Here is a 25,108-nt window from a genome sequence, read left to right on the forward strand (position 1 = left end):
AAGGTCTAATCATCCACAGAAACCCCTATCTGATGTAATGGCTTGTAATGCGTACGCAATGCCACCACAGCTATTAATAGAACAGCCGGCAGTTGTTGAAGCGTGGAGATTGATGCGTGTGAGCTGCTGGGCGTGCACACACACGTTTGTGTACATACTTCAGTTTGCACAAAGCTAGTTCTCATACAGTTCAGTTTACTTTTCCTTTGTCTCTGCGCCTGTCTAGTTTCACTCTTGCCGTCTATGTGAGTTTCTCTAAGAGGATTATGGCTGCATGAATGTGCACACAGATATCCATATATGTACATTATGTGCACGGGAGCATATATGATCGGGTGCACGTTTTAAAGCTTACACGAAAGTGAGCGTGTGTCTGTGTGTAGTTCTTGAAGATCACCATTTGGGGGATTGCATCACATTAGTTATCAGAACTGAGTCATCAAAAAGGTTGCGAGGCCCTGCCCTGCTGTGCTACTTCATCCAAATGAGGACACAGTTAAAAGTCTCTCATTCTATTCTGTCATTTCCTTCATTTCATCAGTCAACCAGCTCTATGGGACATGCAATTTTTTAGTATTACGCAAGCCTGTAAAGCACTTTAAGCACTGGATTGTTGTAGATAAAAATGCTCTCCATTTACTGGAATTCCATTTCCACGTTTTTTTTATATTTACTTTAAAGGAAACCCCGGACTTAAAGACTTGTAGACTCCAATAAGCGACAATTGTTCTCTTTTACTAAAATATCTTATTAGAAATGCATAAAATGTTGTCATTGATTTAAAGATCTATTATATTTAGTCCATGTTTTGACCTACAGAGGGCGCCATGTTTTAATCGTGCAATAGTCACTCGGGATGATGACATAGATTGTCACTGTCACTCGACGATTACTGCAATTCCTTCTATGCGGCGAGATGTCCAACACATGCACTCATTGGCTAAAAGCGGCGAGTACTTACTATTTCTGGTTTTATTAAGTCTTTTATTACCTTTTCATTGCCTCATAATACTTTTTGCATGTGTTTCCCTCTCATACTTTTAAAGGGATCCTCTATTTTTAAGACAAGTAATTCTTAAAAGATAAATGTTAGTATGAGTTATAATAATTTGATATTAAAACCCCTCTTAATGTTTTTGTTTTAATAAAGTTTGTAAAATTATTTTATATTAAAACCCCTCTTAATGTTTTTGTTTTAATAAAGTTTGTAAAATTATTTTAAGTGATAGGTCGCCATTCTTGTTACGTCGCAGTGCGTGACGTCACTGGTCCCGTTGCCAAAATTCCAGCGTGTCACTCGTTAGTTTTCCCAACATGTCGTCAGTTCTACCCTTTCTATTTGAACCAGATCTGAAAAGTGAAGAGCAGGACAGCGTGCAAATGCGTGCAGCAAATACAGTGGGGACAACAAATATTTGATACACTGCCAATGGGTTTCCCATTGGCAGTGTATCAAAAACTTGTTCTCCCCACTGTACCTGACAAGACAAAAGTTGGGCAAAACTGGTGATGTGAGAGAGTCCCGTTGGGTACTCCGGTTGGGAGCGAGAGTGTATGCTGTCCGGTTTTATTAGCAGATATTCAAGGTAAGCATATTGCGTTTTCAAACTTATCCCAATATAATTATGTAGATTGTTAGCATCCAGAGCTGTCGTGTGATTTACATACAGTACAGGCCAAAGAGCACACCTTGTGTAATCCATGTCTTGTACATTGTAACATGTGGTAGCTAGGATACGTGTATAAAAGTACCAAAAAGGGGAGAAGCTTCCACTATGCACATTTATTCACAAAAAATAATATTTCCACCTTGACCACTCTTCACTCGGGAGCTCAGCAGTATGCAAACACGCATTCCCTGATGAACTCCCAACATTGTTGTGAGGTCCACATCAGAGTCACAGTCATCATTTTATCGTGCCATAGTGCTTTAATTATTTAATATGATTTGGGGAAAACTCCCACGAAGAATAGTCAACATAAAAGATAGCAATAGTAATCCAAATCCTTGTTTTTAACTCACTCGAATATCGAGGAATTAGACCGATCCCATGGCAATATCGCAGCCGTGATCAGGCCGTTGATTCCACAAAATAGACTGATCCGAAAAGCCGCTGTGGGACCGACGAATCAAAAAAATGGACAGATCCGAAACCAAAATTGCAGACGTAGTGGGACCGTCGGATCCAGAAAATAGACGGATCCCTTACTTGACTGAGGATCCAGGAAAAATGTTCAGGCGCCAGTTGTAACGCGTGGTGGGTAGGGTACGTGCATACAGGGACCGAAAAGGGGGAGAAGCTTCCACTTATGCACATTTATTCACTAAAAATAATAATTCCACCTTGACCACTCACTTCACTCCCCTTGTTTCCATTTGACTGGAAATTGCATCCAAAAGCAGCACATCGTGGCATTTTACTTCGCGAGTTTAGACAGCAGTAAGCAATTGTTTAACACCCTACACATTTGGAAAGATACCAATTACGTCATCACTGCGAGCCCGCAAACCATGGCGCCAACTAACGGTCAAAATATGGACTAAATATTATAAAATATTGCCATTGATTTAACATTTTATGTGTTTCTAACAACATATTTTAGTACAAGAGAACAATTGTGGTTTATTAGAGCCTACATGTATTCAAGTTAGAGGATCACTTTAAGCATTTTTTGTTTTTTTGTTGTAGCTTTAAAGCATATTGTTGATCTGTTGACCATAGTAGTCACATAGCATATTTAAACCACCCTTATTTGATATTACTATGTTTAAGTACTTTCTTAAGGCATCTTTAGTATGTTCTGTCTGTTTGGGTTTCAAATTTGCCTCTTGTTGGACGTTTCGCCGGTGTAGCACATTTTGGCAGTACACCTTTTTTTCTCCTCTCATCTCGTCCCATCCCATCTTTCCTGTTCATTTTGCTTTTGCTGCTCGTTTTGTGAAATATCGACAGAGCTGTCATGCTCATTAACTCCCAGCCATTTTCACCGGCTCCCGGCCGTTTTACTGGATTTTGACAAATTTTGCAAGGCCCACAGAAAATTCTGTTCTATTGCTATATAAACATGGAACCCACCAAAAGTAAGATTAGACTCTCTTCTTTCAGCAGAAAAAAAGTAAGTTCATATCTTTTTCCATTCTTTAGAAATCAGCATTTGAAAATGGCTTAGTTTGAGCAATTTTCCAATTTCTGATGAAAAAACGAAGAAAATGAGCTTTTTGTAAACACATACGTTTCAAACATAACTTTGACTTTAACACAGCTATTTTTTGCTTTAGTTACATCCCATACATCTGAATAATGTTTTCCTTTTACAAAATAACATAAACAACCAGACAAATAGAGCTTTTGATAGCAAAGTAACAATGTATTTACACATAACTAACTGAGAGATGACGCTTGGTGGCCTCGACAGCGGGTTAAATTTTTCCCTCATCGCCGCCTGACTCGTAAAGATGGATTTTTTTTGTGTTTCTTTTGTGGTGACCACTGCCTCGTTCGCCTGGGGAACTTGTGTCCCTGGGGGGGAACTGGTTTGGTTGTGCGCGTTTCCGTGCGGGACACTGGGGGTTGCGGGGGATGCGAGCGGCGAGCACGGCTTGGCGGGCAGCACGGACTCAACTATATTACTGCATTAAAATGGGTTTTGAGCTTTGTGCATTCTATCTTAGGTACATGGGAACCTATAGATGCCAATTGTCAAAAAAAGCGCAAAAGACGTATAAATACGTTTTTGGGACACTGAAGCAATTAAAAATAGAACATATTTATACGTTTTGGGGAGCAAATGAGTTAATGTTCCTCTCGGGTTCCACTTTAAAGGGTTGAACAGATGACATGTTTATATCGCTTGAGTCATACTGTGGAAGCCCGGCAGCGTAGCCATGTGACGTCACCGCTCTGCGACGTCAAATACAATGGCGATCTACTAGTTAAACTAATTTTACCAATTATATAAAAACGAAAACACCGAGAGGGGTTTCAATATCAAATTATTTTAATTCATAATAATGTTTATCTTTTAAGAACTACAAGTCTTTCTATCCGTGGATCCCTCTAAAATGTTCTCGATTTCAAAGTTTGTGTGTAACTACAGTATTAAAAAGGACAAGTTTTCATTTTTCTTTAAGTGTCATCCAAAATATTAGCTCTTTTATCGTCTTGGCAGGATCCTGCCTCCTGTGGTGTGTCATTCTCAGAATAATGTCACAAAAGGAATTTGGTCTGAGCCAATCATACATAAAGTATGGCAAACTGTATTTTCATTACAATTACATTCATTCATGGATTTCAGAGCAGCGTGTTGCTGGAAATTACTCTGCAGCTAATATATTGTGCTCAACATTTTGTTCAGTTAACTTCTTAGCAAATGCGTATGACATCATCGTATAAACAAACAGTGCCACAATAGTCACTAATCTGTGTGAAAGAGGCTAATGTGCGCTGCTTTGTCAACTTTTTGCACAAATAATGCTGGGTGATAGCATTGCCAAAGTGGAAGATTATGCCTCGTCAATGAATGAAGGATCAGATCCAACTCAAATTATCCGACACCCGTGGCGCATCCTCTGATCTTGCCAGTTAAGATCACTGACTTAACACCTAAATCTTAATGTAAACGTCATTATGTGACGGGTATACATTTTTCATGACTCATGTTGATTTCGCTCCCTTCAAAGTGATGAGTGTAGATGCAGCACATTTGTAAGTGGTTAACCATGCTTAGTGTCCTGTTTGGTTCCTTGTCAGCATTTTACTTATTCTAGTTTACACATTATTCTCTTGGCACAGTAACACCAGTGCACATTTAATGCCAAAGTAGCTAATATCAAATGTCATCTGTAATCTTGTTGCTAAAACCTAATCTCATTATTATTTCCAAACGATATTCTAATTTCTCCAAGGCAAGAAAGCTAAGACTTTGTATTACACAACCAAAATTTGTTTGAGGTACAATAGGTCATAAAGGTTTTACATTCCATTGTTGTTTTAGCCATGTTTGTTTTCTGTAATTTGCTAGAAATGTAAAACTATAGCCCCTTTCACACACATATCCCGGTAAATGCCCGTGTAAGGTGACGCGGTATTTACTCGCGTCATTGCGTTCACGCATGGGGAGATCTCCCAGGAATGACGCGGGTTGGACACTTTCACAGACTTATCCCCTGTTGCATACGCGCGATTTTATAACCCGACGTTACGTCATTTTTGGTCGGCGTCGGCTATCACATTCTGTTGGTCAGATCGTGTTCTGTTACAGAGCAGGTTGTGGGATCGTTCCCGACATCGTACCTGTTGCCAATTCAAGCTCATCAAGACTGTATTTAAGCCCAGGCAATTCAAGAAAAAGAAGCCGAGATATTAACTTGCTGGGTGCCATTTGACACGTTGTACTCTCGAATTTCGTGCATTAGCTAGCTTGTTTGTCTGCCGCCCTTGTTTTGAAATCCCCTACGTTGTGCTGGTATTTGAGTGTATTTTTTTTTGGTGTCATCGGCTCTCTGCCTACCATTTAGGTTAGTATTATTAAGCCCCATCGACCTACTGTCACCGACCCATTGTGTTATTCCCCCTTTTCTGCAATCGCGTGTATTTCTGTTTGTATTTAATAAACCCCTTGAACACATCCCTCCATTGTTTTCTTCTTTGAGGTACAACCTTGTTTCCGCAGTTGCGGACCCTCACATCGGCAACAAAATTAACCACACATTTTCAAAGATGGACGATGGACTCACTTCCTCGGCTCTACGATCCAGTAGCAATTTAATTTCGTTGTTTTCAGTTTAATTTAGCTATTTCCGGCTTGTAATGTTTTTACATTTTTACAATTGTAATTGCTATGTATGTTTAACGCTTTTCGTCTTACTGCGGAGAAAGAGGAAGTGACGCTCGGCCCGCCATGATATTTATGTCATCAGCCATCGTGCTGTGACCCGTGAATTTAACGCCTGCTTTCACACACACCGCTTCCCGGGAATGTCCAGGACATTATACTAAGACGTGACTCGGTAAATGTTCACGTCATCTCCGTGTCAGGGAAATTGCTTTCACATATAAGGGCTACCTGTTTAAATCCCGGTATTTAAACGGTGTTCAGGTGTATGTGAAAGGGGCTTATGTAACCAGATACCTGACTTGGACCTTGAGTGACAGGACAAGACATCTTTTAGATACCAGAAGACGTATCAGTTGGTATTCGGTTGGTTGACAGGCTGAGAATTCTTTGGCAGAAACTAAGATTACAATTTCCATATTCAGAGCACTTCAACAAATAGGAAAGTTGTTACATTGTGAATTGCATAATTGTTTGACTTTGGTTTAGAATCAGTTTTAGTGGATTGATTAAAACCAAGCAGTATGTATAAAAATATATTCAGCTAACATAGGATTTGCGCTCTCTGCCTAAGTAAGAATTATGCAGATATGGTTGTTTCATGAGCAGGGGGTGGGGGGATGTGGTTCTGTTATACACACAGCTGTGCAGCCTAGATATGTAGTTAAGTCTAGGAAGCATACATGCTACACATTCTGCTGGACCGTGTCATCAGAAAGTCTGACTACCGCCCTTTACCTCCCACTTTTTGCCCGTCACGACTCATGTCTTTTTCCCAGTCTGACACACACGCATACACGTTCTCTTTCCCTCCCCTCCCCCAATTCCTGACTCCTTTCCCTCCTTCCCTTGCCAAGGTTTCCACTTCATTCAATAAAATTAAGTTGTATCTCCTCACTACCGCCACTTCCTCTTCCCTTCAGCAAAACCATGCTTACACGAAAAGTACACCCACACAAGTGTGCAAACATAAGTCGCTTCAAGGCTAATACTTGAGGCTGTTAGCCCCCTTCCCAGACGGGGTGTGTCAAGGATTTTGTCCGGATCGTGTCGTAATAAATCTGAGTTTGGCAAGGGGGTATACATTTTTTTTAAAAACTTGCCGATTTTTATTCTTTTTTTTTCTTATTGTGAAAATAAGAAATTGGCACAAAGCTAGCCACAAGGGGTGAAGATGAAGGTTGGGGTCCTCAAGTGCTGCTCCAGGTTTGTTTCATTTCATTTGCTCTGTAATGAGTCTTGTTAGTGTAGTGCGAGGCTGCTAGATCTGACTCGGGAGTTCAAAGTCAAGCCACAGGGAGGGATGGAGGGAGGGCGTGAGAGGAAAAGGCAAGGCAAAGATGCAAAGAAAACATACAGCCTCAACAAGCCCTCACTTGAAAACTTTTGGTTGCAAGAAAATGTCAAACTTTTTTCTTTTTAAACTCACTTTCCCCCAATCGCTGGCCTGTCATATGAACCCTCTCACTTCAAGTTCTGAAAGGAAGGTGCAGCTTGAAGGATATTTGAAAAAGTTCACATCTCTACATGACTGTGCGTCTGTGTGTATACTGGGTGCATGTGTGTCCACTCACGTCTGAGTCTGTGGGAATGATTACATCAGCCCGCGAGTGTCTTATGATTGGTTGGTGAGCGTGTGGTTTGATTCACTGCGCCTTGGAGCCGGTGGCTGAGGCTGTAACCCTTTTGTGAGAGAGGGAGGGAGTGAGAAAGCGAGAGAGAAAGAGAGAGAGATGGGGGAGGAGGTAAAGAAAGATAGTTGTCAGACTCAGCCGGCACAGCCAGCTCTGTCCTATACCTGCTGCCGTCTCCTCGCAGTGTCTGTTCTGTGAGCTGAACCGGACTGAGACAGGCTGTTGGACTCACTAACAGTTCTTTGGTTCTGGTTGGCAGATAGATTGAAGTGTGTATGGTGTGTGACAGACAGAGCTACTGTCAACTGCTGGTATTTTTTGCCTTTCTCTTTCTGGACCAGAGAAGGTGACAGCTGGGCTTTCCGTCTTAGTGTGTGTGTATGCGAATGTGTGTATGAGTGGACAGACAGGCTCCTTCCAAAAATGCCTTCGTGTTCCCCGGACTGCTGCATATTGCGGGCCGTGGAGGTAAGACCGCTCTTCTTCTGTGTCTCATCCTTCCTAGCGTCCGGCTTTTTGCTGCATTTCAAGATTATTTGTCTTAGAAATTTCTGCTAGGCTCAGTCTGAGCTGAGGAATGGACTTTGTATATACTTAAAGAGCTCAAGACTATTTGTTTTTTTTTTTTTTTTTTTTTTTTTTTTTGTGAGCCTCTTTGTGGAAATTTGAATGGATGATCCTCCCTTGCTTTCATATTTTTTTAGAATATGTTACACTGTATAATCTGAGTGGATTGGTTTATAGGTTTACATGGCTGGATTTTTCTACAGGCTTAGTAAGCCCCAACAGTTTTCATTATGAGATGTGAGTGCCCGCTTTCCTTCTGCTAAGCCAACCAGTGGGCAGTTATTGGAGGTTAATTTAGGACCGCTCACCCCAGTGCACTTCCTGTAAGTGACGGTTAGAAGGAAGCGCTTCATAATACCATCCAATGTAGAATGGTAAAGTTGATCCCCTATCTGGTCATGCTTGCATTTATTTCTACGATAGGAAATGATTAATAGCAATTTACCTTTGTCCTTAAAATCTATAAATCCTACGTGAACAATAGATTGGTTTATTTTTGCTCATAGTTTGTGACACTCTTTTTTTCTGAAATACTCAGTATTTTCTCATATGGTATCTAACGTTATATTGTACAGTCATACACAGTCAATTGAGACTCAGTACACAGTAATGCCCAGACATTAATTCAACAATATGTGTATTTCTTGACTTTTAGTCTCACAGAACTACACATTATAAAGAGAAGAGATTTGAATTCCTTGGTTATATTAATTACTCACATGGCAGTGACAGATTATTCAAAGATCTTATGAAATACTTTTTCAGCATTAGTTTGCACTTGACAGCGCACGGGAGAGGTTCCAGGTTTGAATCTTGACTCCTGTGTGGAATTTATCATTTCTCATCGTACTTGCGTTCATTGGTATTCTCTGGGTTCTGAAGCTTCCTCCGACATTCATCAACCATAAATGTTAGATTTGTGATCACTCTAAATCTGAGGTCTGAGGTGTGAAAGTAAGTGTGATTTGTCTATCATTTGCGCTGCAATTGACCAGATCTACACTGCCTCTGGCCCAAAGTCAACTGGGATAGGCTACAGACTAATAGATACAATTTGAGATACTAATAGATGCAATTCCCCTTAACCAAATGAAGTGTCTGAAAACTGTATAATAGTATATTAAACATAAATTTATTTTTAACAAAATAAATAGCACTCTTTATCCTCCTCCAAATGGTTAGATCTACTGTATTTTTTGGACTATAAGTCCCACCTGAGTATAAGTCGCACCAGCCCAAAAATGCGCAATGAAGAGGAAAAAAAAAAAACATATAAGTCGCACCGGAGTATGTTGCATTTGGGGGGGAAATTTACTTGATAAAATCCAACATATAGAACAGATATGTCATTTTGAAAGGCAATTTAAAATAAAAATCCAAAAGAGAACAACATGCTGAACAAGTGTACAGTACGATAATGTTACATGATGCATGAACAACGAAATGCGAACGGGGCCGGTATGTTAACGTAACATAGCTATTAAGAGTTAATCAGATAACTATAGCATTAAGAACATGCTAAGAAGTTTACCAAACCATCGATGTCACTCCAAAAAAAACAAAATAACATGTGAAATGATATGATAATGTGTTTATAATTTCACACATACAGTAAGTTGCACCCCCAGCCAAACTATGAAAAAAACTGCAACATATAGTCTGAAAAATACGATACCTTTTTTGTTGCCCTTTTTTGTTATCATGTTTATCACAATTATCAAAAACTTTTCCTTCATTCTTTTGTATGTCCTATAATTCTAAATTCATGTTTTTTGTTGTGCCTCTAGATTGTTAAGGTCTCAACTGAAGACGGCATGGGCAAAGTGGTGGAGATCCCAGCCGACATGACAGCCAGGGACCTTTGCCAGCTCCTGGTTTATAAAAGCCATTGTGTAGACGACAACAGTTGGGCACTTGTTGAGCACCACCCGCTGCTGGGTCTAGGTGAGTGGCTCAAGCTCGCTCGTCTACACACAAAAGACTTGAACATACACGAGCAGACCCTCACACTTGCACATGCAGAATAAACTCCCAAATGGGTCGAGACATGCAATGCATTCAGGCACAGGTGCATTCATGCGTGCATGCCAACATACTTGGGCACACAGGCGGGCTAGGCACATATTCTCACGAAGGCATGTATTGGAGCGTGAGTGCATGCACATATAATGCAGCATATGCACGCATTGCGCAGATATATTTTCCAGTCAACCTATGAGGTGAATTAAGGCTGTAGATTCAAAACGAAATGCACACGATGATCTCTTCATGGAATGTGTAGGTTAAATGTATTGATTGGCCTTCAGGCTGACATGATGGAAATGGATCGTGACATTGTGCATGAGGTCAGAGTAGCTGTCAACAATGAAGTGATGCTTAGTAATGCACAGCATTGATTTAAAAAAAAAGCAGACGATGTGTCTGAGGTGCCGCCTCACATAGAGGAAAAAAAGGATGATTTAAGAATGAGTGTCTGAGGAAATGATTTCAAATGGGGTATTTTTTCCTCAGATTTTTTAGGGTTGTTTGTGAATAATCAAGAAAATACATCAATCCAAGCAAAAGTAGAGCAATGAGCAAGTTCAAGCTAAAATAATAGAAACTGCTTACCAGAACATGTGAAATTTTTGAATTGAGGAAAATTTTGGTCAAATGCACTTTGTGTTTTCTGTTTACTCACATCTCGATGCACGGAAAAGACGCTTGTGTGTCACATAGGGATTTTCGTATTTGCAAAAGGATTACCTGACATATTTTTCTCACCCTTGATAGTTTTGTCCTCTGCGCAGCCTGACATTTATTCTGTTTTTTGGCTAAATGTGAATAATTCCGTGCAATGCTTTCTCCTTCTCACCCTTAAAGGATTCAAGATTAAAATCTAAAAAGGCAGAACACTGAAGATTACAGATTAGAAACTGGGGCTGATCAACACTGCAACACAGCCTTAACTCGGCAAGCCAGTAATTGAGTGCATAATTAACCAAACTAATACAGATAGGGTACAAAAAGTCAAACGTACGTTTCCAGAGGTTGGTTAGGGTGTGTGAACCTGTTGCTGCATGAGGACCTTTGCGTGGACTTTGAAGCGTAAAATTAAGTTTGGAGAATATTGACCAATTGAGTGTTCCCCCTGGGCAAGGTGGTGGTTGGAGTGTGGGGTTATAAAGCTCTAATGGAGCACAAACTCAGTTTCAGTGCTCGGGACTCCACAATTCACAAAAATGGGCAAGAAGCATTGGGGGTTAGTATCATATGTATCGCAATAGTACATATAAAAACAAATGTAAAAGCATTTTGTCTCTGCCGTTTCGACACGCTTCTCAGTGTGCCGTAATAAAATGTAATAAAATTTGGCAGAGGTGCGCACATAGACCTACTTCTGCCTTATTCAAGAAAATTGTATTATTCAAGTTTCATTCTTTTTCACAATCATCCACAATCTGATTGATTTTCTCATCTGCGCAGACAGCACGGTGCTGCCAAACACATTTAACTTTATTTGTTTGGAATGACATCATGTTTGGCTCCCGATTCCTTTTCTATAAATGATTTGTTCTTGTCTAGCCTCATGTGTCCCTGAATTGATCCCAGGTCTTTTTCTCTTTTAATATTATAGGGTTTCAAATGCAGATTGAAATTAACATTTCTAATGTGAATGAACAAAGTGAAGAATTAATTCATAATGTTGGCCTAAATGGCAACACTTTCAATTTTGACCATTTTAAGAGTTCATAAATTGAAACATGAACAGTTTAAGACACGTGTGCAGTTCTTTTGGAGTGCAGATGTAAACCTGTGCTGACTCTAGATCAGTCAGTTAGTTGCAGTGATTCTAATTTTTTTTTTCTTTGTCTTGTAGAAACAAGGTGACTAAAGCACAATTTAAAAAATAGTATAATGCACATATTAGCTGGATCACGATTAGAGCTGAAACGAATACTCGAGCAACTCGAGTTTAAAAACTGATCCGAGTAATTTTATTCACCTCGAGGAATCGTTTCATTTTGCCACCTCTAAGCATCACGTTTTGCCCTGACTACTTTTAATGCGGGACAATGCGCTGACGTCACGTGCGTAGAGGAAGAAGCAATTTTAAAAAAAAATAAATAACTTACTGCAGCCGACAGCCGCTACAAACTACGCCGACGTTGCTAAAAACTACGCCCGCATGATGCTAGTGTGGTAGCAAGTAGTGTCCGATGGGTCTCATAGATATCGCATGCATTTAGGACGAGATGCGAAATGACAGACTCGGCCGCGTCTGGGCAGTGTTAGTAAACAGCTGCCATCTTTAAGCTGTAGACTTCTCATCGCTAATAAATATAACGTTACTGTCACTCGCTCACGTAACGTTAGCCCTTCGGAGGGCTAGGTTTCTATTGATTATGACCACTGTCGATGCGTGGCTAACGTGTCCTAAATACAGGCTTTAACATAACATAGCACTGTGGAGTGATGAGGGTGTAAAATTAAAACATAATAAAGCTAACTGTCAGTTTTAGCTCAGTAGTCATTGCTGAATAAAACACCAAGTAGCACTGGTCCCTAATGTGCTCCAATGCAGCAGGTATCATACATTTATTTTGAACACTGCAAAAACTCAAAATCCTATCAGTACTTACAGTTTAGACTAACTTAGAACTTAACTAGAACTTAAAAATAGCTTGACACAAATGGAAATTAAATTGAAACACGTGGGGAAAACACATAGCTGTCAAGTGATATGTGTTATCAAGCGTAATTACATTCTTAGGTAAGAAATATGTTTGATCTAGAAGTTTTTTGAGTGAAAGCAGTGAATTTTTTTTTTCTAGTCACATCTGAGATACAATTGTTGGCTGTTTCCAACAATGTACATCGAAAATAAAGACATTGATTGACTGAAAATGGTTCAATATTGGATTAAATGTCTTTTTTCTCATGTATATTTCTAATTGCTCTTTATCTAAAAAAAAATGTTTTATCCGATTACTCGATTAATCGATAGAATTTTCAGTCGATTACTAAAATATTCGATAGCTGCAGCCCTAATCACGATAGCGTAGGAGCACCCACTGCCCTGACCGTTGCGTGTTTGTAGCGAACAAGATCTAAAGTGCATATGCATGACTATTATCAATATGCAAATTTGTTGTAGATGATAAACAAAAGAATTATTTTCAGAGTGAGATAAAGGGTTCACGAAATTCATGCGCCTACCATTCGTGATTTGGTGTGAGAGATGGACCAGAACAGAAACGGAGACATTAGAGAGGTTTGTTAGCGACCCGGACAATAGTACGTTGGAGGAGAGAGCCCTATTTTCGTCCATGGCTGCTTACTAGTCATACATTAGTGAATGGGATGAAACGGGCCTTTTGAGAAGTTAGGTCGACCTCCACTTGTCAGCCTGGAAAGGTTAATAAGGAACGAGACTGTGAGGTAGTATTGCCAGGGTGAGTCAGTGTCACGAACAGGAGTGACTCATCAGACAGGCGACAGGATGAAACGGAAATTTAAAAGAGGAGTCGTGACACCGTTCACGAGTTCTCCCAGGGAGCGTCCATGAAAATATCACATTAAAAAAAATTGCTTAAGTGAATTAAATTAAATTAAATTACACCTTTTCATGGTCTCAATCTGGAAAGATATTTGTTCCATTAAAGAGGAACTTATGAATCTGTTAAAATGGACTGAGTCATGTCTGGTGTCAGTGTTACAGGGGACGCAAATCATGTCTACACCAGGACCGCAATGACATTGGGACACACTTTTAGCAGAATCACACAATCTGACCTCAGTGAATAAGAATAGGCCACCTGGGATCATATTGGCACAGCTCATTTGAAAAGCTGGAGGAAAAAAAGCTATTTTTCTTACTTTAATGGATCCAGTGTTCTATTAAAACCAGTGCTCATTTCAATAAGAACACTTTAGTTTTCTTCAAAATGTATGAATCAGGGGTAAGTCATGTCACGGGAATGTACGCAACTTTGCGTAAGCACAGGAAATGACTACGATGGTGACTTTTTAACATCATAAACAGTGGCTTTTGTGTCCTTATCAAAATCACTACCAAAATTAAAATTATTATTACAATAAAAACATTTGCAAAGCTTTGTTTTTTAGCCTTTTTACGCTTATCAACTCCAGCAAAGCAAAACAAACAGATGTTATGTAAAAATGTAATCTTAAATTCTTTCTGTTGTCCCTTAGAGCGCTGTCTAGAGGATCATGAGTTGGTGGTACAGGTCCAGGCTTCCATGAGCAGTGATGCTAGATTCCTCTTTAGGAAGAACTATGCCAAATATGAATTCTTCAGAACTCCTCTGGTAATTACTTTGTCCAACAACTTCTTTCACATGCCATGTCACTCTCAACCTCGTGTTCTTGACATCATTATCATCATAAAGAAGTGAAGACATTTTTTATTTGAGCGTGTGTATCAGTTGACGGGAAACGGGGCTCCGTAGGGGGCCTATTTTCAAAAACCTAAAATTCAAATATTTTTAAAACCAAAGCCGCTAGCGACCTAAAACCAAAACAGGTAACCCCCTAAGCATATATGAGTCTCCATGAGCAGTGGCATAAAAAATTTCAAAGTAGTTTCTTAGTACAATCCCGATTAAATATTTTTATATCAGTATAACAAAGCTTAAAATGGCTATAAAATTGTCAGATTTTGCGCTAGAAGTCCAAAAATCACCAAATGCAGATTATCACTTATATTTTTAGGATCAATAGCAATATTTAACATATGTACGTTTTTGCCTGAAATAGCGACTTGTTTTTTTAGTTAATGCAATATTGACATGTTTTTAACAGCTAATAGATCACTCAATTTTCACATCAGAAACTTAATCCTTGAGGAAAGCATGTACAATCATCTTAATTTTACACTTCAAAAATAAATGTTGCATTTTTCTATATATAATCACAACTTATTAAGATCGAATTACGATGTCACTATTGCCTTAGCAGGTCTTATCTAGCCCTCGTCGTTTTTAGATTGAAATGTTAAATAAAATAAAAACACGTAAAAGCTGATTTTTTTTTTGTATGGATGCAGAAATATCTAAATTTATAGTTTTTTGCCAAAAAACAGGCAGCTGACCGAAAATCACCTGATTATTTGAATGTTAAGCTACGCTAATATGTATTGATACAAAATTCAACATGGTGGCCATCACAAAGAGTTTTTTAACTTGAAAATTCTTGTAAATAAATGCGCAAATCCCAGAATTTTAATAGATAGGAATGTAAAACAGTCTAGATCAGGGGTGGGCAAACCAGTCCTCGAGGGCCGCAGTGGGTCCTGGTCTTTGTTCCAACTGACCCAGCACAGATAGTATGACCAATGACGTTTCAGCAGAAATGAGAAGCACCTGACTGCAATCGACTGATTGCACTTGTAAAACAGCAGATTGGTGAAAATGTGTCCTCTTAATGGGTTGCAACAAAAACCCGCACCCACTGCGGCCCTTTGTGGAATAGTTTGCCCACCCCTGGTCTAGATTCTTGGTTAAAGCAAAAAAAATAAAAGCAAAAAAAAAAGGGCAGTTAGCATTCATTTTACATAAATATTTCAATTTTTTTCCACAACATTTCAAAGTGCATACAAGATGCTACTTTATATTATAATAATTATCTAGAATTCCTCGACCAAATCACTCATGAGAGACTCCTGCCAGCTTGTATGCACTAAAGCTTTCGTCCTGTTTCCACCTAAATCCGGTGTTAGAACACAGCGTGTTTGACTTTATCGCAGTGAAAGCTGCCACAATGCTCTGCCTGGCCCAGCCCCTGCGGGAAACCGTGGTGCAATGTCTGTAGGAGCTGTCTCGTCAACTGATAGTGAAGTCTGTGGCGTGTGTTTGCTTTAGATGACATGAAAGACAGCGTAGTTTCAAAGTCTTCATTTCATGCAGATGACGTATGTTCCAAGTGTGATTTTTGTGGGATTTTGTCTTTTTAACAGATTAAAACTAATTACTACCCTTGTCATATGTTACTTTTCTTCTACCAGACGTTTTTCCCAGAGCACATGGTTGCATGGTGCCAGGAAACCAATCGTCTGATTCCGCCATCGCAGCTCCTGCAGGTGTATATTGCACACAAGCAAACACACACTTTACGTCAGTAAGCCTTACCATGTCTTCCCTCACACGCGACCAATTATGTTTACCTGCAAGTCAGCATTACAAACTGAAAAATCAAGCTGACATACCTCACGTCTGACCCTGAGACAGTGTGTCTCGTCAGAGCCCGCAGTAATAACTACTGTTAATCCGCCGTTGACACATGACTGTCTCGGCACACGCAACGCAGGCCTCACATGCGTGACAGATGGAACGAGGTTGTCAAAAATATTGTGTAAGTTTGCACTGAACACACTTGTTTGTGGCCCACGCTCCGTGTGTTCACACAAGCCTCAGGAGCTAGTGAACTATGCGTTAATATGTAAAGGTAAAAAGAAGTTTTGGAAATCCGGAAAGCTCTGTCCTATTGGACTGAGGCAGTCTTGCTCTTTACTGCACCGTGTAATGGAGCTGTCAGACTCCCGACCACAAGTGGAAACCATCCGTTCATCCATGCCACTGACAGAAAGCTTTTAAATTTCCTGCTAATCATATGGACGTTCTGCTCTGTTATGCTCCATGAAGACTGCTAAATAAAAGACAGTCATGTGGTGAACCGGAGTTGTCAGGAATCGTCAAAGTTTTAAGTTTTCCGAGACACGCCATCGTTCCAGTTGGAGCGACTTCCAAAGTGGAGGCTTTCCGAATTTAAGCAGGTGTTTGTAATATTTGCCATAAGACCATGACTACCTGGTAACAGATTAAGACAGAACATACAGTGAGGAAAATAAGTATTTGAACACTCTCGATTTTGCAAGTTCTCCCACTTAGAAATGATGGGTGGGTTTGAAATTTTCATGGTAAGTGCTTGTCCACTGTGAGAGACAATCTAAAGAAAAAGAATCCAGAATTCACAGTGTATGATTTTTTTTTCCCAACAATCCTTGGTCTTATACGTATTTAGTATTTGAACACCTGTCTATTAGTTAGAATTATGATCCTCAAAGACCTGTTAATCGCGTTTAAAAAGTCCAACGAATAAGTGAAGTGGAGGTGGACTTTTTGAGTCTGACTTTTTGACCTGTTTTAGGCGGTTAGCTGCATATAAACACCTGTCCACCACATACAATCATGAAGACTCCAATTCCTAACATAGTCAAGACCAAAGAGCTGTCCAAAGACACCAGAGATTGTATTGTAGACCTCTACAAGGCTGAATAGGGTTACTATTGCCAAGAAACCTGGTGATATAGGATCTACTGTTGGAGCAATTATTAGAAAATTGAAGACGCTAAACATGACTGTTCATCTCCCTCGGACTGGGGCTCCATGCAAGATCTACCTCAGAGGGTCTCAATGATCCTAAGAATGGCGAAGAATCAGCCAAGAACTACCCCAGGAGGAGCAGTTCAATGACCTGAAAGGAGCTGGAAACACCATTTCCAAGATTACTGTTGGTAATACACTAAGACGTCATGGTTTAAAATAATGCATGGCACAGAAGTTCCCCTGCTTCAACCAGCACAGGTCCAGGCCCGTTTTAAGTTTGCCAATGACCATTTGGATGATCCAGAGGGGTCATGGGAGAAAGTCATGTGGTCATATGAGATCAAAATGGTAAATAGTTTTGGTCTTAATTCCACTCATAGTGTTTGGAGGGAGAAGAATGAAGAGTACCATCCCAAGAACACCATCCCTTCTGTGAAGCATGGGGTTGGTAGCATCATGCTTTGGGGATGTTTTTCTGCACAGGGGCTAGACAACTGCACGGTATTAAGGAGAGGATGACCAGGGCCATGTATTATGAGATTTTGGGGAATAACATCCTTCCCTCAGTTAGAGCATTGAAAACAGGTCGTGACTGGGTCTTCCAACATGACAATGGCCCAAAGTAGACAGCCAGAATAACTAAGGAGTAGCTTCGTAAAACGCATATAAAGGTTCTGGAGGGACCTAGCCATTCTTCAGACCTAAACCCAATAGAACATCTTTCAAAGAAGCTCAAACTTCGTGTTTCTCAGTGACAACACAGAAGCCTGAATGATCTAGAGAAGATCTGTGTGGAGCAGTGGTGCAAAATCCATGCTGCGGTCTGTGCAAACTCTATGAAAAGTAACAGGTCTGACCTCTGTAACTGTAATCAAAGGCTACTGTACCAAATATTAACATTGATTTTCTCAGGTGTTCAAATACTAAATACGTATAAGACCAATGAATTGTTAAAAAATCATACACTGTGATTTCTAGGCTTTTTTTGATTGTCTCTCACATTGGACAAGCACCTACCATGAAAATTTCTAACCCGCCCATCATTTCTAAGTGAGAGAACTTATAAAATGGCGGGGTGTTCAAATACTTATTTTCCTCACTGTAGAACTATTTTGTCTGCCGGGAGACCAAATCTCTCAAGTTATTGTTGTTCTTCTAAACTTGCTCCGCCTCTGTTAGTCATGGACGGATCACAATTAAACTTGTTAGGTATATTTTAGGGATGTATACTAGGGGTGGGAACCTCTTGGTATCTCGCGATATAATACGATTTGCGATACAATAACGATGATCTTACGATATGGCGATACAACAATATATTGGTCAGGAAATCATTCTAGAATATTATACAAAACAACTAATAAACAGAAAACCAAGCTATTTTCATCCATCTTCCTGCTATAAGTTTATCACTAGATGTCCTATCCATTTGAACAGGGAGGGTGGCAGCAAATGAATCCCTCCCACTTCTATGGCCGTCACTGGCAGCAAATGCCAGGCAAAAAGGTAATTTTGGGCAATTTCAGGTCATTACCTGTTGATTTTCAGTCACCTCCTGTTGATTTGGGGGCATTTTATCGGTCACTTCCTGTAGATTCTGGGTCACAAAACAGGAAGTGACTTGTAAATGTCCCTAAAATGAACAGAAAGTAACCAGTAAATGCCCCGAAAATCGGAAAGAGTGACTGTGAATGCTCTGGTTTGAATGAATGTCCCAGTCTTAGCGGATTTGGCATCGAGCGCCGTGGATGGCAGCCATATAGTTAACTGAGACACTATTATGGTGGAAGACTTTGGTAGCAACTTTTTGGTTCCTTTTTTTCTGTTTTAAACATTGACCCCTTTCTAAAACTATATCTCGATTCTTGGCATGAGGGTATCGATAACCTTTTGGGATGCAAAGTATCGCGACATATTACTATTTCAATATTTTGTCACATCCCTAATGTATACACTTCGATCCTCGGAGCCTGATTTTCGTTTTTTTGTCTCTGCGCTTACTGATTTATTCCAGACTTTTTGTTGTCTGTAGGTTCCGAGTTAGCCAGTAGACGTAATGCGGGCTCTTTGTGTGTGCTTATCATGTCTTTGGGCTGACATTTAGGTGGCGGCAGTTCAATTGAACTTTTTTGTTTGTTTTAAATCAGGAATAGCTAAACTACTCCAGAAAGGGCCGCGGTGGGTGCAGGTTTTCATTCCAACTGAGCGAGAGGACAGTTTTTCACTTATCTGGTGTTTTACAAGTCTAATCAGTTGATTACAGTCATATGCTGTTTGTTTCAGCAGAAACCTCATTGTTTAAACTGCCTGTGTTGTATCAGTTGGAACAAATACCTCCACCCACAGTGGCCATTGAAGACCGGTTTAGACACCCCTGTTTTAAATGAACATGACATGTGAAGGTGCGCTTTGAAATGATGGATTGTATGATTTACCCTGAAATCATTAGGCCAACTTTAGATATATTTATCTTTAGGCAACATTCCAATGACAAATCATCTTAATTTATTTCTTTGACAACAGAGAGGACGATTATTTTTGTCAAAACTTCACGTGGAGGTGTAAATTTATGAGCTAATGCATCAATGTTGTCTGGTACAATTTATTTCTTCAGTCAGGAGTAGGTATGTGCCGATGAGATTTTGATGATACGATAACCTGAAGCAAAAATACTGCGGTTTCACAGTATTGCAGTATTTTAATTATAGCTCTAAAATGTGTTATTTTGAGATGTGCGGGTTAAAAAAAATCCATTGAACAGGATTTTTTTTTTTCCCACAACATATTTTCAACTTGGATCATCAACATGAATACAATGTTAAAAATAAATAAATAAAATAACAAAAAATAAATAACTGAAATATTTTAAATAAAATTGAAATAAATAGAACTTAAACTAAACCAACAGCACAACACAAATTGCTAAACATTAGAACAAAAATAATTATTTTCCATAAAAAAGTAAAAACACTTCTAAATAAAACGTATATACTTATAAACTAGTTTAATATATATATATTTTTTTAAATTAAGAGACTTGCTCATTTTCTACATATTTCTCTCCTAGTTCAAGTTATGATGTAGGAATGTGACTATGTTCACCTCTTCAGGGTTCATATACCACTACTACCATTAATATTAAGAGACATGTGTATGACTCATATCATTATATTTACACATTATACATTTACACATTATACACAAACCCTCTCTCAACAGAGAAAAAGCACCACAGGCTGTATTATGAAAATGTTATTTTGAACAGATGTTTACAATGGCAGAAGACTTACCGTATTAGCCCGAATATAAGACGGTGTTTTTTGCATTGAAATAAGATTGAAAAAGAGGGGGTCGTCTTATATTCGCGGTCTAGACATTATACCCATTCACGACGCTAGATGACGCCAGATATCATTGAAGCGATGTTCTTTTATGACAGATCTCAGCTACTCTCCCTATTCACGACGATAGATGGCGCCAGATATCATTAAAACGATGTTCTGTCATGACAGATCTCAGCTACTAGTTTAACCAGTTTGCTTCATTTTATTGGAATGTTTTTCCTTATTCAGATTTGTTTTCAAGACTACAGTTACAGTTAGACTTCACTTTGAAGGTTAATGCAGTTATTGCAATCCTGTTGTTTTATCACAATAGATTGGTTTATTTACATTTCAAAAACCAGAAGCCATTCATTTACGAATGTGATTGCAATTTAGTTTACATATTTAAATGTTCGGATATTAAAATTTGAATGAGGCAAAATAACATGCTTTTTCTCTCAAATATATTGTTAGAATCATTTGTTTCATATGTACTGTAATTATTTTCTGTATAAAAAATAATTTGGTGTTCAAAAAGTCTTTTTTTCAAACTTGAGTCTTTAAAAAGAGTGGGTCTTCTTATAATCAGGGCCGTCTTATATTCGGGCCAATACAGTATATAAGTACTCTTATTGTAAGGAAATTGGTTAGCCGTCTTGGCATGCTAACGAGCCACGTTAACATGCTTACGCTACACTATTTGTTTTACCATCACTAGACACACCAAACACGCTGGAGTGAACTCTCGTAGATGGTGGGAAACGTTCATGACTGCGTTTACTTACCTTAATGATTGTGTAAAGTGACAGATGATGGTCATGTAAATGTGAAATCACATTGGAGGTGTTGCCTGCACGAAGGCTGTCCTTTCTCCTCTAAGCCGCGACGGTCTGTTTCTCTTCGGTAGCCGAAATGCTCCCATACTAGACTAGACTTTTTGAGGGGGTTTTGAAAAAAGCTCTGGTGTAGTTTTGACAGCAACAGTAGTGTCACTGACGGAGCAAAAACCGGAGGGGGAGGAGTGAGCGCTGCGGCTCCAAGCCATTTCCACAGTATGACGAAAAATTTTAGTGGTTATAAAACCGTGATGTTTTCATGTTACGGTAAACCGGTAACTGGCACATGGCTAGTCAGGAGTGACGAAAAGGTGTCACACTTGTGTTTGGCTTGAAATAAGTGGCAAACATATGTATAAAACTGAATAAAAAGGTCCATTAACTCATCGCATGGCATTGACAACAATAGACGTCCAATTCGTTGAAACTGGCTGGGAATGCTCATCTTTCAGTGCTATTGACAACACTGGACGTCCAGTCCATTTTAACTAGGAGGACTGATAGCAATCATTTGCTGCCAGTCCTCCCAGTCAGACATCCACTGTCGTCTGTGGGATCCAATGAGTTAATGATGTGATACAATACTGTAACCTATTATTTCCTATTGTTTCAGAACTTTCTAGCAACCAGTAGTTGTCCAGAGATTCAGGGTTATCTGTATGTAAAAGAGGTGGGCAGAAAGTCGTGGAAGAAAGTTTACATGTTCCTGCGGCGCTCAGGACTTTACTGTTCTACAAAAGGAACCTCAAAGGTGACACAAATTATATTTTACTCTGTAATTACTTGATAATAAGCCTATTTCGCTGAAGAATGCCTGTTCCTGCTGCAGTTATAATAATACAAAGCACATTTTTTTGTTTCAGAGGTCCCTCGGTGCCGATCTCTGTGTAACTTAAGGCGGTTTCTGTCTCTGTCATCATCTGACAAATGAATCATTTGTGTCTTCAGGAGCCCAGACATCTCCATTTACTAGCAGACCTTGAAGATAGTAACATCTTCACTGTCATCACAGGAAAAAAGCAGCACGGTGCACCCACAGACTATGAGTTTTGTATCAAGGTGAGTGTCAGATAACAGAAGGGAGCTGGAGTGAAATATTATGAGCGGAGGAAGGATTCACCTTTAGTTGAACTCTCATGAGAGGCCCCTGCCATGGATGCGTGTATAAAAGTGTGCTGCAGACGACTCTTCATCTTAAAAATGTTTTATATCACATCACTTTATATCCCATTGTTTATATTTTAAATAGTGTTCTCATTTATGTTTCTCTACAGCCTAATAAATGCAGAGGGGAGTTAAAGGATTTAAGGATTCTGTGTGCTGAAGATGAACAAGGGAGGACATGTTGGATGACTGCCTTTAGATTATTTAAGGTATCAGCATTGTGTTTTAATTTTTCCGAAGACTGAAGAACATATTAAAAGACTAAAGCACCGATGCAATATCTTCATTCCTGTTTATTTCATTTTAATCTGGAGCAGTCTTTGGCTCCAACCTTGAAATGTCTTTCCTCCCTAAGTAGTAAATAGTAATGGAAAAACACATCATACATTGTCATCACATTGACCTTTACTTATTAAAGAATAAAGAAGACTGTAATTTATAACAAACAAAACATCAGCTTCGTCTCTCATAATTTTAATTTATGATTTGACTACAAGTAACAGGCACTTTTGATTTCGCCTTAACTTGTTTACACTAGACTGGGACCAACTAAAAAATGATTAGAGGCTATATAAAAGCTTGAGATCGAAACCTAATGTACCAAAAAAAGTGTGCAAGCATAGGATTATTTCAATAATGTAAATCTGTAGGATTCAGAATATTACAATAATCTGTGAAATGTTGATTGATATTGGAGTTGAAAAGCTTTGAAAAAATACACATCTTCCTTCTTTAACTTGCGCTTATCAAGAAGGACTACTGAGTTTTCTTTTCTTTGCAGTATGGGATTATATTGTACCAGAATTACAAGATTCCCCAGCAAAGAAAAACCCTGCTTTCACACTTCTCAGCACCCGTGGTATGTTACCCTCATTACAGAAGGAGCTAAAGCCTCCTAAATCTGACATCCATAAACTCTTAAGACTTAATACCATTACTTTGAAATCCTGACAGATCAGTTTAGTATGTCCGCACACTAACACTCCTCATTTTGACTGTAACATGTTTCTTACCCTTCCCTCCCCCCCAGCGAAGTGTGTCCGAAAACTCTCTGGTCGCGATGGATTTTTCAGGAACAATAGGCCGGGTCATCGACAACCCTGTGGAAGCTCAGAGCGCCGCTATGGAGGAGGGACTGGCATGGAGGGTGAGTCTCAAACAGCAGAAGTCTAAAAGACACAAGGGAACACATTTTTTTGTTGAGTGACAGTTGTTCTGACAGCTGTTTTCAACTCATTTTTCGGTGCTGAATCCAAAACTGATCTCAGATTTTCTCTGCCACATCAAGAAAATACACCTTGGTTACAGCCCGGAGTAACACTCTAAATCGGTGGTTTTTAACCTAGGTTCGATCGAACCCAAAGGTAAAGAAATGCTAAGCCCTATTTTCTTACGCTGATTAAATCTAGGTAAAGTGGCTTTTTAGACCAGGTTTTAGACTGGTTTGCTCCCAATTTACTGGCCTAATCCAATTCTTTTAACTGTGAGTCCTTGATTTGGTGGGAAGGGGAACTGGTTTGCTCAATGGAAGGTTGACTTGCACTTGGTATGAGGGAATACAACAGACCAATGGGTAGTGTGGTCTCAAATTTTGACTTGTTTATAAACATGATGTCAAAATAAGAACAATTTTGAACGGGAATTTGCTAAATTATTAGCTTGCTAGCTTAGATATGGCGGAAAACATTCAGGTGACTTGAGGTTCTGCTCTGAGACCCTCAATTTGGCCAAATTTCAAGATTGTCCTATATGCATGTGTGATACATCACTGGAAAGATTAAAATCTCAATTTTCTGGGGGAAGAAAAAATTTGAACAGGAAGGCATTTTTTTTAAAAAAACTTTTTTTTTGAAACTTCTAAACTAGTGGTCTCCAAACTATTCTACAAAGGGTGGAGGATTTCACTCCAACAAAACAAGACGACACCTTTTTACCAATCTGGTGTTTTATAAGTGTAATCAGTTGATTGCAGTCAGGTGCTGCTTGTTTTAGTAGAAACCGCATTGGTTAAAAGGTCTGCGCTTGATCGGTATGAACAAAAACCAGGACCCACAGTGGCCCTTGAGGACCGTTTTGGAGACTCCTGTCCTAAACCCTAACTCGAGGTGAGAGCATGAGAGAGCATAATTAAAGACACCATGATTTTAACGAGATATTATCGCGTACTTACCTTGTTTGGATCCAAAAATTCTGTGTAGCATGTCTCACCGAGTGTCAAGACACAGCTGTTAATGGCCACAGCCGGACTTTTGGGGGATTTTATGGGTGAAACACGGTAGTACGTATAACAAGGGTCGCAATGCAGAAATTGCAGACATCAAGGAGTGGTCGAGATTTTTTTTTTTTTTTAACATTTACCCTTTTAAACGTTTCTTTTTCATTTTTTCTTTGTGTGGATGGATTATTTATCATCTAAAATATCG

At 39.3% G+C, this 25,108-nt stretch overlaps 1 protein-coding gene across 1 annotated transcript; it reads left to right on the plus strand.

Annotated features, from left to right (window-relative positions):
* Positions 1-3,673: 3,673 nt before the first annotated feature.
* On the plus strand, positions 3,674-25,035 carry LOC130911779 (growth factor receptor-bound protein 10-like). Its single transcript, XM_057829303.1, has 9 exons — positions 3,674-7,937; positions 9,824-9,980; positions 14,232-14,347; positions 16,042-16,116; positions 22,135-22,272; positions 22,470-22,580; positions 22,796-22,894; positions 23,467-23,544; positions 23,716-25,035. The coding sequence occupies exons 1-9, from the start codon at positions 7,893-7,895 to the stop codon at positions 23,890-23,892; spliced, it is 996 nt and encodes a 331-aa protein (XP_057685286.1). The 5' UTR covers positions 3,674-7,892; the 3' UTR covers positions 23,893-25,035.
* Positions 25,036-25,108: the final 73 nt, after the last annotated feature.

This window comes from Corythoichthys intestinalis, unplaced genomic scaffold (genome assembly GCF_030265065.1).
Source record: "Corythoichthys intestinalis isolate RoL2023-P3 unplaced genomic scaffold, ASM3026506v1 HiC_scaffold_99, whole genome shotgun sequence".
NCBI classification, from domain to species: domain Eukaryota; kingdom Metazoa; phylum Chordata; class Actinopteri; order Syngnathiformes; family Syngnathidae; genus Corythoichthys; species Corythoichthys intestinalis.

Coding starts and splice junctions, on each gene's coding strand:
- LOC130911779 (XM_057829303.1), top strand. CDS start 7,893: ATGCCTTCGTGTTCCCCGGACTGCTGCATATTGCGGGCCGTGGAG. Junction 9,981..14,231: donor CCACCCGCTGCTGGGTCTAG/GTGAGTGGCTCA, acceptor GTTGTCCCTTAG/AGCGCTGTCTAGAGGATCAT. Junction 22,581..22,795: donor ACTATGAGTTTTGTATCAAG/GTGAGTGTCAGA, acceptor GTTTCTCTACAG/CCTAATAAATGCAGAGGGGA.